The following is a 17,879-nucleotide window of genomic DNA, read 5'->3' on the forward strand; positions in this document are numbered from 1 at the left end:
ATATTTAAAATTAACTAATGTGTGTGTGGGGGGGTGCATGCCTATCCCTACACACATGATTTATATTTTAATAAACTGTGTGTTCAGCAGGAAAGCCAAGTGTAAAAATTGTCATTTTAGCTAATGAAATTTACCAAAATAAGCTTTCAAATCCCTAAATGAATTTATTCTCTATCTTTACTCCATTTAGAATGTGTGGGGCAAATTTATATGCTAGAGTGGCATATCTCATTTACTGTCTGTTTTTCTCAAGGTCTACTTTCAGCACAGAGGCTCCTTATACGCACACCACCACCACCCCCACCATCACCACCACCACCACCATCATTCAAAACAAAGATTAATTGAAAAAAATTAAGTATTTGGTAGAACATCACCTGGGATTCAATTAAATCCCATAGTTTTTCCTTCTCTGTCTCTTAGAGGAAGCCATACTTAAAGATCTTATCTCTTTCTCTTCATCTCCTGGTCTTACATATCCATTTGTAATCTTCAGTCAGAAAAGTTAAATATTTGTAGCCTATGAACCAAATTTGAATTGTGCAAACATGATATAAAATCAATTTAATTGCTGTGGAGAGCTTTGGGGCCTCTTGACAGGAATCTGACATTGGCCAAGGACAAGGAAATGGGCTTCAGGCAGGAATCTGACATTAGGCCATGACAGGGAAGTGAGTTCAGTCAAGAATCTGATTTTAGGGTGGAACAAAGAAATAGGCTTCAGGCAAGAATCTGACTTTGGGCAAGGACAGGGAAGTAGGCTCGGATTTCTTAGTCGTCCTGGTAAGCCCTCAGAAACAGTGATTGTAGGAGTGATCGAGCGACTTTATTGCCTTGCTTGTTCCTTGACTATTTGTGTTTATTGTCTTGCTTGTTCCTTAACCTAGAACTGACCTCATTACTTGCATGTCATTAAAACGGTATAAAAGCAGTTTGGGAAAAAATAAACCTGCCTCAGCCTCAGAACTGGCTGGGGTCATGATACAATGTTGTCTAATTGTCTCTTTTCTTTTTAATCCTCACTCCTGCCCTGGAGAACCTGTTGACTGGGCTTGCTTGGTCAAATTACTTATCAACATTTATAGGTTAGCAAATAATAAACGTCTATCTGATTTATCCAGATAAAGACTTGAAATGTGGGCAGAGCATTGCCTTCATCTTACAGCTGCCTCATAATGAAGAGTGAGCTACTTCTTCAGTTGTGACAAATCCCTTAGGTTTTTTTCAGTCTTTCACTTCCTGTTGCATGAGATAGGCCAGTTTTACTACTGATTATGACAAATGGCTTCATTCTCTTTCTGTTGTCCTTTATGATGAACTTAGTCTTTCTTGGAGTCCTTCTTAAAGTTTAAACTTTTTTCCATTATATTGGTGCTCCGAGGACTCATCAGGAAACGTTCTGAGAACTGAGAAGAAGCCAGATGTGGGCTGTAGAGGTTTGCACACTATCAACAATAAAATGCCCACTGAAGATCACAAAGAATTAGAAAAGAGGAAATTTTACTCAACTGGGTAGAGTAACTTTGTTCTTGTAACACCTCTTATTGAGTTGGAAGTCTGGTTCTGAGAGAGACTAAAAGGCAAGAAAGTAGAGTCCATTTATAGGGATGACTGTAGGAAGATCAGAATCATCAGGGCTGATTTTGTGGGAGAAGATGAGAGAAAATATTATGGTAATAACAAGGAAACATATAAGAAGTAGCTACAGAGTCTATGACACAACATATAAGCAACACCCATACCTCTAAAGACAATTAAGAGAGAGCTGCTGCCTTCCCAAGAACATGTCTCCTGTAGGGCTGCAGAAATCTTTGACTGGGCAGTGGGGTGCTCTCCTTACTTCAGCTTGTTTCTCTGCTCTTCAGTTCTTCTTTTGTATTTCTCAAAGGCCTCAATTATCTTAGAGCTTCTAAGACTACTTTGCGATATTAGCATTTGCTACAATTGTTTTTCTTTCTAAACACAAGTACTTCCTGTTCCCTTCAGCATATGATTATTTCACTAATCAGTCAACCTGGAAAAACAAAACCACAAGAATCAAAAGCTACATTGGCAATATAAGCCCACACTTGGACTTGTAGACGACAGCTTAACAGTCCTAGAGCCGGGGAAAACACGATTTGCAAAACAAAAGTGAAGATCGGCTTCCCTGGTGTGATTGTATCCTGACCTCTACTTCTGAACTAGCTATTTATAAAAATAGCTTTATAAAAAGCAATCAATCTTCTTTGTGGTAAGAAATAATTTATTCTTGGTTTGTATCTTACTTTTCTATTGCTGTGATAAAACACCATAACAAAGGCAACTTATAAAAGAAAAGTATTTAACTGCGGGCTTATAGTTCCAGAGGGTTAGATAGAGTGCATGACCCTCAAGGTGGGGAGCATGGCAGCAGGCAGACATGGTGCTAGTGTAGTAGGCGAGAGCTTAGATCTTGACATACAAGGATGGAGGAGGAGCAAACTTAAAATGGTGTGGTCTTTCAAAACCCCCAAGCCACCCCCAGAGAAACACTTCCTCCAAGAAATCCATACATCAGAGCCCTTCTCAAACAATTCTGTGAATTGGGAACTAAGTATTCAAATATGGGTCTGTGGGGGCCATTCTCAATCAAAACACCTCAGTTACATTCATTATGTCAGATAGAATCTTAACAGTTTTTACCAAAGTAGATTGGTAAAGTATACCTCTATGAAGACACTAAGAAAATGAACAAAGCAATTATGCTTTATTTGCTAACAAATACAAGAAGTTTAAAATTAGAATAAGGCTTGGGATATGACCTAGTTGGTAAGGTGCCTGCCTCTTTCCCCAAAGCATGGGGGGGGGGGGCTGACTCGGATCCCCAGCATCCACAAAACAGAGAACCCAGTAGCTGGGAAGTTAGAAACAGGCAAACCATTGGGGCTTTTTGGATAGCCCAGTCTAGCCTAATCCATGAGCTTCAGGTTCAGCAAGATGCCGTCAAACAATAAATCAATCAATAAAAAAAATTTAGAAGATGGAGTGTGAGGACTGCTCTCACCTTAAAGGTGAGCCACATATGAGTTAGCTCAAGTCTTACAGTACCAAAATAGAAAATAGTATATGAATTAAGACTTTTTAAATAAGAAGATATCAGACAGAAAATTTCTGCTATAGGCCTCTTATAAAAGTCTTAGCTTCTGGGCTGGTGGAAGCTAAGTTAATACACTCCAAAGGTTTCACCTGACACTCACTAGCATGCTGGCTGTTTAGGTACACAGGTTAGCTAGGGGGGGCTATTAATTAAAGGAGCGAAAGACAGCTCAAGATAATTTTTAATCAGGGTTTTGGACTTACAACATTATAATCTCTCCCCAGTCATTGAAGTTCTAATCAGCTTATCACTCCTGCAGAAACTTCAAGTTTCAACTTCTTCCCAGGAATCTCCTTTACATACAAAGTCACTTCAGGCCTACAGCAGCAAACAGATGCATGTGCGTGTCCGATGTGCGCACACGATGTTAAAAATTAAGATTCACTTTTCCCATCTTTAGCATAAATTTGGCCCAGTCCTATTTCTACACGATTTTAAGTAAGAAGTTGCTATTTCCATGACTTTCCTATACTTTTCAACGTGGTTTCAAAACCCTAAACAGGAAATTCTATAAGCTGTAAACACCCCAACAGTAAATGTGTGAACAAGTAGGGCCTTTTCTCCATCTTCCCTAAGCTACGTGCCCAGCTCCCTCTACCAACTGGGAAGGCACTAGACTTGGTGTGGAACCAGAAATTCCCTAACTAGGTAACTTCGGGACATAGGGGTTTCTCTTCATTCTGAGCAAGTACAAGACTTCCAGAACCATCCTACTTTGTCTTGGACTAAATAGACAAAGACATCCTCACCGTGAGGAGGAACCTACCAAAGCTTTTATACAGCGCCCCGAGGAAACCTGAGCAGCTGCTACTGCGTACTGGCCCAACCTGCCACCGGCCTCGGGCTCTCGGACGTGCGTTCGAACTTCCCGGCCGGGGCCGAGTCCACCAACCACAAACGTCCTTCCTCGGGCCGCGCCCTCCGCTCCCCCTCCCTGCGGACGCACGCGGCGTGCTGACGACACGGGCGACCGGGGCCGTTGGGCAGCCGAGGCCCCGCCCTCGCCGCCCGGTGAGCGGCCCTGGCGGCTCGAGCCCATGAAGGGGTCGCGGCGTCTGCGCTCTCCCGCGCTGGTGCTGCTGCTCCTGCGGCCGCTGCTCGCTGCCGGAGACTCCGCGTCCCGCCCGCAGACCCGAGCCATGAACCCGGGCGGCGGTGAGCGGGGCTCCCCGGAGGACAGCCACCGTCTGCAGCGCTCCACGGTGCCGGGCTCCGACCCGCAGCGCAGCAACGAACTGCTCCTGCTGACGTCCGGGGAGGGAGGTTCCCCGGAGCAGCGGCATCACGTCCTCTACTTCCCCGGGGACGTGCAGGTAACGCGGGGCCAGGCCTCCCCGACACGCCCACGCGGGTTCTCACACGAGGGGGGTGCGGGGGCGCCCCGGTTCCTGCCAGAACCGCCATCCGGGGAAGGGGCCTTGGAGGGCCACGGTCCCCAGAGAGCGGCTGTCAGTCTGGGTGCCGCTGGGTGGAAGGAGAGGCGCCACGGGGAATGGGACGAGCACGCACCGCTCCAGCCTGCTCTCAGAGGACTCTGTGTGTGCTGGGCACTGGACACTGTTTAGAAAACGCCGACTGACCAAATAAAATACATCCCGTTGCTAAAGTGACCTTTCCGGTCACCCTAAAACACGGCCGTGGAAGGAATGTAATCGTCAAGAATGCTAATGATACTGAGAGGCCCATTTGAATTCAACTCATCTGTGTGCTTCCTCGTACTGGTTTTTATAGCCGCAGACATACGGCTTTGCTGAAGCTGTCCCTGGAAGCTGGGTTTTAATGTAAAACTGCATCGTGCAGTGGATACATTAGCCGCGTGAGAGTGTCTGAATAAGTTAATATGAAAAGGCAGGGTTCTCTGTCTCGCTAGTTGTAGTGCCAAGTGTTGAGTCACCACAGGTGACTTTCGTGTACCCAGTTGGACAGTACAGATATAGACGGCATTTCCATTGAAAACCTGTCATCCCAGAGAGTTGTTAGCACTAGGGTAGATATTCAAGTTAGAATATAGCTAGATGGTTTCCTCATACTAGAAAACTGTTACTGTTTTTTTAAATTGGTGCTTTAAAATGATACACCTAAAAATCTATTTTCTCTTGGTATTTTCTCTCAAATCAGTTGACTTGACTAGTTGACTGCTAATGGACACTGGAAAAATACCCAAATTTAGTTTCAAGAAAATCTCATTTTAGTGCTTTTATTCCCAGATTAAAAAACAAGTGTGTTGCTTCTGACATTAACTTCCTGCAACTTGTGACCAACTACTTCATGTCATGCCTTCCAGCGGTGGTAGTGGTGGCACCGATGGTGGTGATGGTGGCTGAGTACTTTCTGCTGTAAAAGTGTGCCAGACAGAACATCCACCTGTCTTAAGTGGGGCCTAAAGTGTTCTAGATATAGTTTGAGGATCATCTTTCATTTCCCATCATCAGCCTTTGGGACAATGACAGAGTGGTAATATTCAGAGTGTGGGGTTTTATAGAGCATGAAATCTTCCTGAAAAGAAATGGAAGGCCGTGCATCCCAAAGCTTTAAGGCCAAGTCACCTAGATTTACCATTCCACTCTGTACTTTTTAGCTATGAAGTCTATGCAGATGTTAAATCTCTCCATTGAAGTGCCTCAGATATAAAATGGGGATAGTAAGTCAAAGGGCCTCAATCAAGCTGAAATTTGGGAATAACTATAATTAGGCTCTAGCCCCTTCTCACCTGCAAGTACCCTCATGCTCCACTCTTGGGAATTTTTCCTCTACACTTTCAGTGATCTCTTTCCATCTCGTGACTTTGCGTATTGCCTACGTGCTGACGAGCCTGGGCATTTATTTAGTCTAGATATTAGTGGATGATTATGAATTCACCAATTGCATGCCTTACTTCCTTTGGATATTTAGTAGTCTTCTAAAACTGAACATCTATTGAAGTAGCCTTCCTTATCCAGGTTAATAAAAATCCCTATTTAACTATTCAACTTAGAAATCTGAAGCCATCTGCAGATCTCTCCTATCCCCGCTCTAATCCAGCAGCGTGCAGTGTCTCCACCTCTCTGTATCTACGGTGGTGGAGCTGTGGTTGACAGCCAAGGTCTCATTATTCCACCCTCTTCCAGGCCATCCCATGGCTTCCTGATCCTCAGCAGTAAGAGAGTAGTTCTCTCAAGTGCTAGGAATCCAGGTGCCATCACAGCTTGCTTTCCTGCAGGGTAAATGAAGAGGTGTGTCTAGGTCTCTGGGTCTCCTTGCACTTTCTTAGGCAGTTCCCTTTTGCTGGATCCTTCCTTGCGGCTTAGTTGGGCTGTGTAATTTATGCTCTGTAAAGATGCTTCTTCCTGTGGTGCACTCTGGAGAGAAGCGTGGCTCTTACCCAGTGTAGCTCTCCTCATTCTCCACAGTCCATTCTACTTCACATCCTTATTATGAATGTTTCTGAACCCTTGCAAACAGGAAGTTTTCTGAAAAGATTCTTTGGACTCCAGTTCAGTGCAGTGTGGGATGGACTCCTAAATTTCTGCATCCGTGAGCATCTAACTGGGATAAGCATTCCTTGGTCTCTGCAAGAGAGTCGCTTGTTGCCTGCCTCACTGGACATGAGTAGAGACATAGCCTCCACTCCTTACCTCCTATAAGCATCGTAAGTGCATTATATCCCCAGGAAGAAGAAAACTCCTTTCAGTAGGGTAGTCATAGTTAATAGTCTGGGCTGAAGAATCAGTTTGACTATGGAGACATCTGGTCCCCATTTCAAGGAGTGGAAGTATTTATCCATGGTTCTTGGGTCTGAGCTTTGATATAACAGTAAGGACCCCAGTTTTCATTTTGAGTTCCTCAGTAGTCACATTTTCTTTAGATCAAATAACCTGGGGCTGATGGAGGGAGTGATATTTAGATTTATAATACCTATGAGGTACATCCTAAAGAGTCATAAAATCTGCTTCGCTTGCATCCATTAAATAATGAAGTAATTGTGTAGCTTCAGGACTTTGGGGTTGTTAATTATAAGCTTATTTGCGTGCTCATTCATTCATTCATTCATTCATAGGTTGTTCATTGTGTATAGCCCAGGCTGCTCTTGAATTCTGGATCCTCCTGATTCAGCTTCAAAGTACTAGAGGCGCTCCCACACTTAGCTCCTGAGTACTAGAGGCGCTCTCACACTTAGCTTGTAAAAATGAATGAAGTAGAAGGCAGGTTTAAAAGCAGTTCAGTGTTCTCAGCTCCATAATGAGTTCAAGGCTAGCCTAGCTACATGAGACCTTGCTTTAAAGAAACACATTTTATTTTTTTTAAACCAGCAAGATAGCTTAGTGGGTAACAGTGCTTGCTGTCACACTGGCCAACCTGAATTCAGTTCCCAAGACCCACGTGGTAGAAGGACAGAACAACTCCTGCAGGTTGTCCTCTGACCTTCACTCATGCTGGCACACACAGGAAATGTTTAAAAACAGTAACACAGGAAATGTTTAAAAACAGTAACAAAAAGGAATAATATAATTATTCCTTCCCAGATATAATTTTATGACAGTTTTTTTATGATAAACCTGGCTGTGCAGAAGGTAATGGCAAAATCCATAAAAAGTCAACATAAGATCTTCCTGGAATATATTGAAAACATACATAGCAAGTTGTTAATAAACATATATGACAAACTACTAATGAAATAGAACTGTTAAGGAATTGAACATTATAGTGAGAAAATTATAAGAGGACATAAACATAGTTAACAAAAGTAAAAAAAGAACATTGCCAGCAGACAGAAAATGTTTAACCTAATATTAAATATGAAAATAAAATCAAGAGCATTGCATAATCTTATCCTACCTGGATTTATTTTTAAATTAACCATTATCATTAGCTAAACAGTGGCGTGGAAAACAGTGCATCTTGTACATTTCTAGTGTCGGTTCTACTGTTACTGCCAGTACTGCATTTTACTGATGGCTAAAGACTATTATGCAAATTTGTATTGATATAGAGTCATACCTTTTAGCCTATTTTTAAGGGAAAATTATACCTAAGCTATGGTTTCTTAATAGAGAAGGAAAGAACATTTTCTTATATACATAGTTATGTTTGTGTGTGTGTAGTAAACACTGAACTGATAGGCAACTAAATTTTAATTATTTCTAATATTGGTGACCTTAAGACTTTATATCTTTGTAGATTTAATTTTTGTAGTAGTCTTTTTTTTCAATAGGAAAATGTACATATGACTTAGTATTCAAACTACCAAAGGTTAAAAGTGAAAAAGTCTCTTCTTACCCCCTCCTCTCCAGCCTCCTAGTACTCGGGAAGCTGAGACAGGCACACTGCAGCCTGGACCATAGAAGACCCCGTCTCAAACAAGAGCAAACATTGCCATTAATAAAAATATAAAAGGAAACTATATACATAGTATAACCAAAACAAAAATATATCATTTCTTTATATTGAATGCATCTAAACAGTATGTGAGTACACTGTAACTGTACAGATGGTTGTGACCTTTCATGTGGTTGTTGGAAATTGAATTTTAGGTCCTCTGCTCGCTCTGGTCAATCCCGCTTGCTCAGTCCCTGCTCGCTTAAAGATATATTTATTATTATATGTAAGTACACTGTAGCTGTCTTCAGACACACCATAAGAGGGCGTCAGATCTCATTACGGGTTGTTGTGAACCACTATGTGCTTGCTGGGATTTGAACTTAGGACCTTTGGAAGAGCAGTCAGTGCTCTTACCCACTGAGCCACGGCGCCAGCCTCCTTATTCAGAAATTCTTAGTACTTAATATATTTATTACTCTAAAGAAGTTTAGGTTGAGAGTAAAGTGTTCATTCAAAATCTTATAACCAAAAAGTGATAGCAGGTTTTTAGATTTTATTTCTAATACACTAACTGTAGGTCATCAAAACTTCCTCAGTAATAAGTTATTTTTATAGGTAAATACATGTTTAATGCTTATTTCATCTTTCTTTTCAGAATTACCATGAGATTATGACTCGTCATCCTGAGAATTATCAATGGGAAAATTGGAGTCTAGAAAATATTGCTACCATTTTAGCCCGCCGTTTTCCCAATAGTTTTATTTGGGTAATAAAGTGTTCCCGAATGCATTTGCACAAATTCAGCTGCTATGACAATTTTGTGAAAAGCAACATGTTTGGTGCACCAGAACATACTCCAGACTTTGGAGCCTTTAAGCACTTGTATATGTTATTAGTTAATGCTTTTAACCTAACTCAGAACGGTATGCTGTTCAAGAACAGGGGTGTTTGGAATAAGGATTGTAAAACATCTAACTGCGAGTCTAATTCTTCTACTAGTATTGGTAGCCAAGAGGAAAACGAGAGGACCTGTGAGCATGTTGATGAGCCTTCCATGAGTTTTGCTCCACTGTCATTGGATGGTGCATCGTTTACTTTGATTGGATTCAGTAAAGGCTGTGTTGTTTTGAATCAGTTGCTGTTTGAGTTGAAGGAAGCCAAGAAAGACAAGAACATAGATGCGTTCATCAAAAGCATAAGAACAATGTACTGGCTGGATGGTGGGCATTCCGGAGGAAGCAATACGTGGATCACATATCCAGAAGTCTTGGAAGAATTTGCTCAAACAGAAATTACTGTTCACACTCATGTAACACCTTACCAAGTACATGATCCAATGAGATCCTGGATTGGAAAGGAGCACAAGAAATTTGTTCAGATACTCAGGGATTTGGGGATGCAAGTGACCAGCCAAATTCATTTTGCGAAGGAAACTCCTTCCATAGAGAATCATTTCAGGGTTCACGAAGTATTCTGAGACTATTACTGTGCTTGCTTAATGGGAGAATAAATTTTTGAATGTTATAAATGCAGATGATGAGATGCAATATTAATGATGCATCATCAGTTTGTGGGCTAAGAAGATGCACATTCCAAAAATATGAGTGTCAAATACAGTAGGGTTGTTTTGCTTGTTAAGTGTGGGCAATTTTAAATTCTGATCGGATTAGAATTAGTTTGAAATCTCAAAGGGTAGTTTGTGCTAATTCTATGACCATTAATATGAAAGCAACCATGTTAGTTTTTTAAAAGGTAACAAAATTGGTGTTGGAAATAGTTGACTTTTCTGAGACCTATTTTAATCTAACTTTGGTAATAACGGCATTCAGCTGTCGACTAGAGACGTGTCACTTGCCTCTGTCCAACACACTCTGGGGACAACTACACCCTGCATCCAGACTCCTGGGGTTTCTGAACCCCTAGACTCATTCTCAGTGATCCACCAAGTGTGTTTTGTTTTTTAAAGTCAAAATATATTTATCCCCCTGTATTCAAGATTATAGAATTGTATAGTTGGTTTTTAAAACATTACACTGAGCACTGTAACTTAATTCTTAATTGTCGGTTTTTAATTATTTGTTAGTGTGCTCTCAAAACGAGACAGATTTCACAGACCTAAATCAGCATTTCTTCAGAAGCATGGTTTTGTCTGCCAAGAGAAAATAGCTTTCTTTGGCCAAATGTAAAATTAAATTGATGAGATAAGAAAGGTTACAAAGGAAGGTTTGGAGACACAAATAATTTAAATTTTGGCCCAGAAACTGAATTTGCTTAACACTGCTACATAATTTGGGCACATTTTTCTTTACTACAAAAATGCATTTTGAGAAACCTAGATCTAACGAATTTCAAACAACATTGGAACATAGCTGTGTAGTTTTAAAAAGTGGTCAGGCACTTTTTTATTTATAAATAATGCTGTGCAGGTCATGAAATAACTAACAGGGAACTAAAAACCCTGCTGCTTTGGGCAAGAAACTGAACTAAAGAATGGCACCTCCCAGGCCCAGCAAGCTAGTCTATTTATCAAACAATATGAAAAGAGTTAAGTCTTTGGATTCTTCCAAAGTTACATCTTAATCAGCCTATAAGTATATTCCAAATACTCACTCATGATAAAGGATTCCTTCACACATGTTTAAAAATGAGTATAATTCCATCAACTTACAGTTGAGTATCTGTACATTTTCCTAAGTAGTTGTATATTGTTCCACTTTCTTTGAATATCCATTCTTTTGAGATCAACACTTCCCATTGTAAAAACAACTTACCTGGTTTCTAACTTACTATGTATTTCCTTAACATTAAGCACTGTGATTGGATGGCTATCTTTAATAATCCTCAAATGTGTCACTTAATATAAAACTGAACTATTGAATGGTCATACAGAAGGGAAAAGCTTTAGTTTTCACAGGATTAACTGAAGTAGAAAGAGAAGGGTTTTCCTTTAAGAACTCATTGAGTTCTTCACCTCTCCCTATGAATGTTCAATTGTTACATGTTAAAGTGGATATTGATCAGATGGACACTAGAACCATCATCACCTCTGGAGACAGTCTTAAGTACTACAGATGCTAAGGAGTGAATGATTGAGTTGACCCTCACACAGGTATTTCTGTTTAGTACTTCAAAGTGGTCCTTTCTTTCATCTGTTTAAAGTTGTATATGCTAATTTTTTATGGTAAACATGCTACTTGATTGTGCCTTTGTAAAGAGTCACTGAGAGAAGTGGTCCTACAAATGTGAACATTGTTACCACTACAGCATGAATGTATAATATTAAAAATAATAATCCACAGAAATGTTATTTGGATGTGTTTATCTGTTCACTCAGATCATCTATTTGAAAGAAAATGCTTCACCTTGCCATTTTGGGTGTCTATTTACTTTCCTCTTTTTCAATGAATAACCTTCCTTTCCATTGAGTACACATCTTAATTATTCCATAACCAACTGCATTATACCCATTTCTTCTGTTGGGTTCCTAGAGGAAATCCTTAAAAAGCTCTCCCTTTTGTCGTCTTAGCTGTCTATACTCCTTTATCTCCATAAAAGACCTTTGGAGCCGGGCGGTGGTGGTGCACACCTTTAATTCCAGCACTTAGGAGGCAGAGGCAGGCAGATTTCTGATTTCTGAGTTTCTACAGAGTTCCAGGACAGCCAGAGCTACACAGAGAAACCCTGTCATGAAAAACCAAAAAACCAAAAAACAACAACAAAAACAAAACCTTTGGAATATAGTGTGATACTCTCATTTCATTTATACAGTGTCCAAGCATGTATAAATATAAGGTGAATCTAAGCCATTAAGGATTTAACATCAAATCCCAGCATTTTAGTGAGGAAATACAACAGCCTAGAGCTTAAGAAGGAATGTCTGAAACAATATTGTAGCTCATTCAGAGGCCTCTGGAGAAACACAAATTAAGAAATAAGTGGTCTCATCTGTGAGTCACATGCTTAAATTCTGTGGGCCTACCCATTCTGAGTCATCACCCGAGTGATGGAAACGTACTCAGAAGGCATTTTAGTGTCTCCTGCTACGTTGAAGACACCCACTGATTTGTACCTTTTAAAAGGTTAACACCAAAGTGCCAGCCTGTGAGTTCCTCCTGGCCCATCAGTTTCCCAGCACTGAAGAAGTCACATTGGCACACTCCCAAATTCTGTCATAACCTGCCTTTCACCTCCCTGAACTGCCTCTCCTACCCTATAACTCCATAGATTTAACTTTCTATAGGCATTAGATATGCCTTGTTATTAGATTATTTGTAAATGTTCATATAGCTGCGACTAAAGAATGAAAAGTTAGCTTTGTTGACTGTCTCTTGGTATTTCATACTTCTGAAAGTATGAATAATGTATTCATATGCTAAGGCGAATAGGGTCATGGAAAGCTAATGTTTTGAACACAATGTACAAAGCTATAGATCTGTCTCCCCTGTGACTACTCAGCCTCATCTCAGGCAGTTGCTGTCACTGGGCTATGTATCAGAGCTCATTCTGTGCAAGCATTACATAGAGTATACATTGTTTAAATGGCAGCATAGTTTTTTATGTAATTAAACTGGATAAATTCTATGCTAAATCATAACTGCCTGACTCCTTAGTTTCATATTTTTATCATATTTTGCCATCTTCCCATTGACTGTTACTTTAATTAGCATCCATGTCTGTATGTAGTAAATAGCACATTGTTTTGCTGGGAGAAAACTACTTTGTTAAGCCCCGAATCAGCTGAAAGAATGGTGTATAATGACTAATATGGTCAGTACCAATGTAATCTTGGTTTCTGTAGCAGAACCAAATTATTTCCTTGCGTAACCAGAACCATCAGGGTGATTAGATCATTCCTAAAATTTATTCAATAAAAAAATTCAAATCCAGTGAGTTACATTAATGTATATTTTATTCATTTGGCCTTAAACTAAGATTAAAAGTTTTTTAAGGAAATGAGACCAGGATTGTCTTAAAACTTGTCAAATTCACTGCAGTGCTTCAATCCACTACAAGAGGAGTTAACAAGTTTGAGAAGAAATAAGAGTAACCACACATATGTGCTTTTCCTTAGGTGGATTTTGTAGTGTTGTATCAGTTCAGATTTTAACTTTTCTACATGACCCTTGCTTTTGGTACTGGGGTCTGAACCCAGTTACCCATGCTAGGTAAGTGCTCTACCACTGTGTTCCCAGCCCTCTAAGTGACCCTGAATTGATTCAAAGCTAACTAAATACTGTATGAATGCGGGACTTCCAACTTTTTCCTGAGAGAAAAATCATTAAATAAATGGTGTGTTCAGGTTAAGAAGTAGAGATTCAAAATGATCTGGTAATTTAACCTTGTTTCTTTCAATAATTTCAGTTTATCTTAGGAAGATACCTAGGAAAAGTCAAATTTTCTCTATATTTTTCCTTTCTTGTCTATTAACATTCCCTTTGAATGCCTGGAATTAGTTCAACTCTAGACAGGGCATGAGTAAATTATTTGCTACAACCCTTTAAGAGTAAATACTTCCTCTGTAATCAAAATGTATTAAATTGACCTTAGATTACTTTTGATGGACACATGTTCAGTAAGGTCAGTTGTTCTTCGATGACACTAAGTGAATTAGGTACAGGGAACACACGCAAATGCATACATACAGCTCACTGTCTTCAAAACTTAACATTAGAAAGATTTCTCATCTTAGAAAGAAGTATTTGAAAAATTAGAAATACTACATAAGTATTTGAAGGGAAAACATCAAGAAAGGCCAGCATCAAATGAGGTTTCTTTCAGATAAATCCCAGAACTCATGATCTATCACACTATCAAATCTACTTATTCTTAGTCCTGATAATTCAAAGACCCCTGTAAGTTTTCTTAAATATCTAACCTTAACCATTCTGCTCTCTTAATACACTTTCTTGTACCTCAAGGAAGAGCAGCCCACTCCTATGTGTAATTTTATTGCATGAGATAACAACAGACTCATTGATGGATGGGGAAGATGACATTTCAAAGCATTAAGGCTAAGGGAATTCTGGAAAGCTGCTTCATGTAAGACAGTGCCTGTGGATTCCAGCCAGACTCCTCCACTGCATACAAATGAAGACACACAGGCCCCAGCTGCTACTGGCAATCATCCCATGACCACGAGGGTAGCTAGACCTAGGATAATGCCAATCCTGTGGTTGAAAGACAGTAGGGTGGGGGTGGGGTGAGCAAGGTTTTGATGGTATCAACAAATCATTGGAAAAAAATAAAGAAGGCCACTCCACCAGTAGACTTTATGTAGTGATTCAATATTTTTTATTAACTCCAAATTTTATTTATTTACATTTTAGACCTAAAGAATGATCCCGCTAAGCATTTTCAATCTATACCAAGTAGAAATCAGATATGCATCTTTTATACTATAAATCTCAGACAAATCTTTCCTATTTTAAAAAAAAATCTTTAAATTTTATATCTTGTTATAGTTTTCAAATACTTGAGCTGCTTTTTATTTATTTTTTAAATTTTATTACATTAGTTCATTTTTTACTCAGAGTTCTTGCTGTAGGCTTTGTCTTGAATACGTAAGACCATTTGGCGTGCATAGAAGTCCCTGTATTCCTCTGGTAATTCAGCCAGTATTTTCAAAGCTCTGTCCAAGATCTGCACAGCTCTGGATGCCGCTACAGGATCTTTGTTGCCATAGGTATCTGTTGTATCATAGCATTCCGATGGAAGGTGCTTCCAGAAGATATTCACCCCCACTCCAAACTCTTCAGAAACTACATTATGGAACCATAAAGCTGCAGAAAGTTGTTTTAAAAAAAAGTTAAAAATAAAACCTACAGTTTTAAAAAAACACAAATGTCAGTGAAATATCACAAGTTGCATAAAGGCAGTCTGTAGCAAGCTCCTGTCGCCTGCCTGCTCCCTGCTTTCCAGTCACTCACTTATCTGCCAGCTAGCTCAGTGGCAGGAGCACAGCCCTTGTTCTCAATGCCTGAGGAATTGCCATTTTCCCATCTAGCTTGTATTGGCTTTGAGATTCTCAGATTCAGGACAGTCTTATGTGTTACATGTTTACACTTCCTGATTTACACAACCACATCAGAACATGGAGCACTGTGTACACAGAACATTTTAATTATTTAAAGACTATGCCTGGTCCTTTGTGACTCGATACAGTCCTCGGTCTCAAACACTTCTTGTTCCAGTGGCAATCTGGTTCGACCTTGGGCAGTGTGCACTGCTGCTTTAGTTTTTATATTTCTAAGGTACATAGATCCATCCTCTATTTTTTTCAGCTACAGCAAATTCTTTGCTGGTAGTAGTGATAAAGAAGAAACTTGATCACATTACTGAGCTATTTTTTCATTTTCACTAGAAAGTTTACTGTTTTCAACTAACATTTTCAAAATGGAAGTGCTAGAAGAATATTAAAGAACACCTCAGTGTAACAGATGGAATGATAATCATGCCAAGAAATGTTTTAGTCTTGTGAAAGGAGGGTTTAAATCGTAGAGACATACGTTCTAAGAGTGCTCATGGAAAAACAATACTTTTTTATTTATAAAAGTAATCTTACAACAGTTTTGGTTTTAATTATAAGGTCTTTCAGAATCTTCTTTCACTTGTTAATATACCAGAACAAGCTAACATTCTGATAATTAAGTCTAAAGATGGGAATCTTGGTTTTATATTAAAATACATGCAACTATAACCTACAAAATCTAAACAATAAGAGAAAACTACATAGCTCAAATAATGTTCTAAAAATATGAAAACCAAAACTTTAATTTACAAAATGGCAACAGACTTAAGATAACAGTGTTGTTGCTGAAAGGAGAACAATAGTCAGTCAGTGCACCACGGTCATGAGTCAGTCACTGCACCATGGTCATGAGTCAGTCAGTGCACCACGATCATGAGTAAGTCAGTCAGTGCATCACGGTCATGAGTCAGTCAGTGCACCACGGTCATGAGTCAGTCAGTCAGTGCACCATGGTCATGAGTAAGTCAGTCAGTGCACCATAGTCATAAGTCAGTCAGTGCACCACGGTCATGAGTCAGTCAGTCAGTGCACCATGGTCATGAGTCAGTCAGTGCACCACAGTCATGAGCCAGCTGTAGGAAGAGTGCTGCTCTGTGGGGAATATAAAACTTAGCAAGAACATGGCTTCTTATGCTCAAGGAATTTACAGTCTAACCGAGTATGTCACTTGATCTTTACTGTTTATGGGTGTTTCAAAAGTTAATTCTATCACTGAATAAAGGTATCATTAGTTTAGGACTACAAATGTATTGATAAAGCAAATAGAATTACACAAGTGAAGTGGGTCAGTAAATCCCATTACTTTTGGTCTTTATAATCCAAGTATTCACTTAAGTAATAAGTATTAATTACAAATATTAACCATATTATCAGTTACTAACAACATGGAAATTTTATGAGCATCTAAACTAATGTGTATTTACTGAACACAGAAACTATACAGAAAAAATTTTTCAGATGTTGATATAATATTTAATAAAATTCATAATATTTTAGAAATGGTGAATTCCTTTTAGAAATGCTATATACTTTAAAAATAATTTTTTTAAAAACAACCAGGTATAATCTTTTCTCAGATATGATGATATTCATGTTTTTAGTAAAGTAACTCACAAAACTATTTTATCTTATGGATTGCTTTATGACAGGAATATATTTTGAGAAAACATCATGTAGTTATATGAATAACAGATGGAATGACCGACTACACCCCTATACTAATGGTACAGCCTATTGCTAAGAGGGTATAACTTGTATAAGTTTACTGTTCTGAAGATGATAGGCAGTTGTGATACAATGTACCTGTATATCTATACACAAATTAAAAAAAAAAAAAACAAAAAAAAAACGTTAGTGTGGTTTAGAAACCTTACCAGGAATGAAGAGGACATCACCAGCTTCAAGGGAACACTCATACCTTCTTGCTTTAGGGAAGAGTGGGTATTTATCTAGGTCTGGGCTGTCGATATTCAGCACTTCTGACTTAGAACCTGAACGTCCCCAAGAGAGATAACATAGGTTAAACCAAGTCCACATTTTAGAAAGCAATCACAAATATAAATTTGAAACTTAGTTCTTTTCAATTACTATATTCACACTATAAGAACTAACTATTGGGCCAGAGAGATGGCTCAGCTGTTAAAGGCTAGGCTCACAACCAAAATATAAGAACTAGCTATTCTTCTGGAACCTACGATAATTTTTAATGACCATTCTTTAAATATGACAACTGGCATCCATCATCTATGCAATGCTATAAGTGTTAGCACCAGGATACTGCAAGCCCCGCCTAGCCATGTGACCCTTGACCTGCGTTGCCAGGACAATGACCTTCTATCCCACAATCCACTTGGCTCAGTTCCCGCCCTCATTGGTGTGACGTCATTTTCTGTATAAGAGAGGAAGCCAACCCTTCCCTTCTCTCTCTCTCTCTCT

The 17,879-nt window shown here is 39.3% G+C and overlaps 2 protein-coding genes across 7 annotated transcripts in view; one reads left to right on the top strand and one right to left on the bottom strand.

The window, feature by feature from the left end:
• Positions 1 to 4,110: 4,110 nt before the first annotated feature.
• Positions 4,111 to 11,731, top strand: C5H2orf69 (chromosome 5 C2orf69 homolog). Its single transcript, XM_021198658.2, has 2 exons — positions 4,111 to 4,431; positions 9,072 to 11,731. The coding sequence occupies exons 1-2, from the start codon at positions 4,156 to 4,158 to the stop codon at positions 9,891 to 9,893; spliced, it is 1,098 nt and encodes a 365-aa protein (XP_021054317.1). The 5' UTR covers positions 4,111 to 4,155; the 3' UTR covers positions 9,894 to 11,731.
• Positions 11,732 to 14,692: 2,961 nt separating this feature from the next.
• Positions 14,693 to 17,879, bottom strand: part of Tyw5 (tRNA-yW synthesizing protein 5) — a 19,049-nt gene continuing 15,862 nt past the window's right edge. For 4 of the 6 annotated variants that reach the window (XM_029538969.1, XM_021197988.2, XM_029538970.1 and 1 more), the window contains 2 exons: positions 17,318 to 17,434; positions 14,702 to 15,195 (listed from right to left, as the gene is read on the bottom strand). In XM_029538969.1, the coding sequence (XP_029394829.1) occupies positions 14,939 to 15,195; positions 17,318 to 17,434 (374 nt within the window). In that variant the 3' untranslated portion in view covers positions 14,702 to 14,938. Of the gene's footprint in view, positions 15,196 to 17,317; positions 17,435 to 17,879 lie in introns of all 6 variants that reach the window. The other 2 variants (XM_021197990.1, XM_021197989.1) reach the window with 1 other exon arrangement.

This window comes from Mus pahari, chromosome 5, assembly GCF_900095145.1.
Source record: "Mus pahari chromosome 5, PAHARI_EIJ_v1.1, whole genome shotgun sequence".
Lineage (NCBI taxonomy): Eukaryota > Metazoa > Chordata > Mammalia > Rodentia > Muridae > Mus > Mus pahari.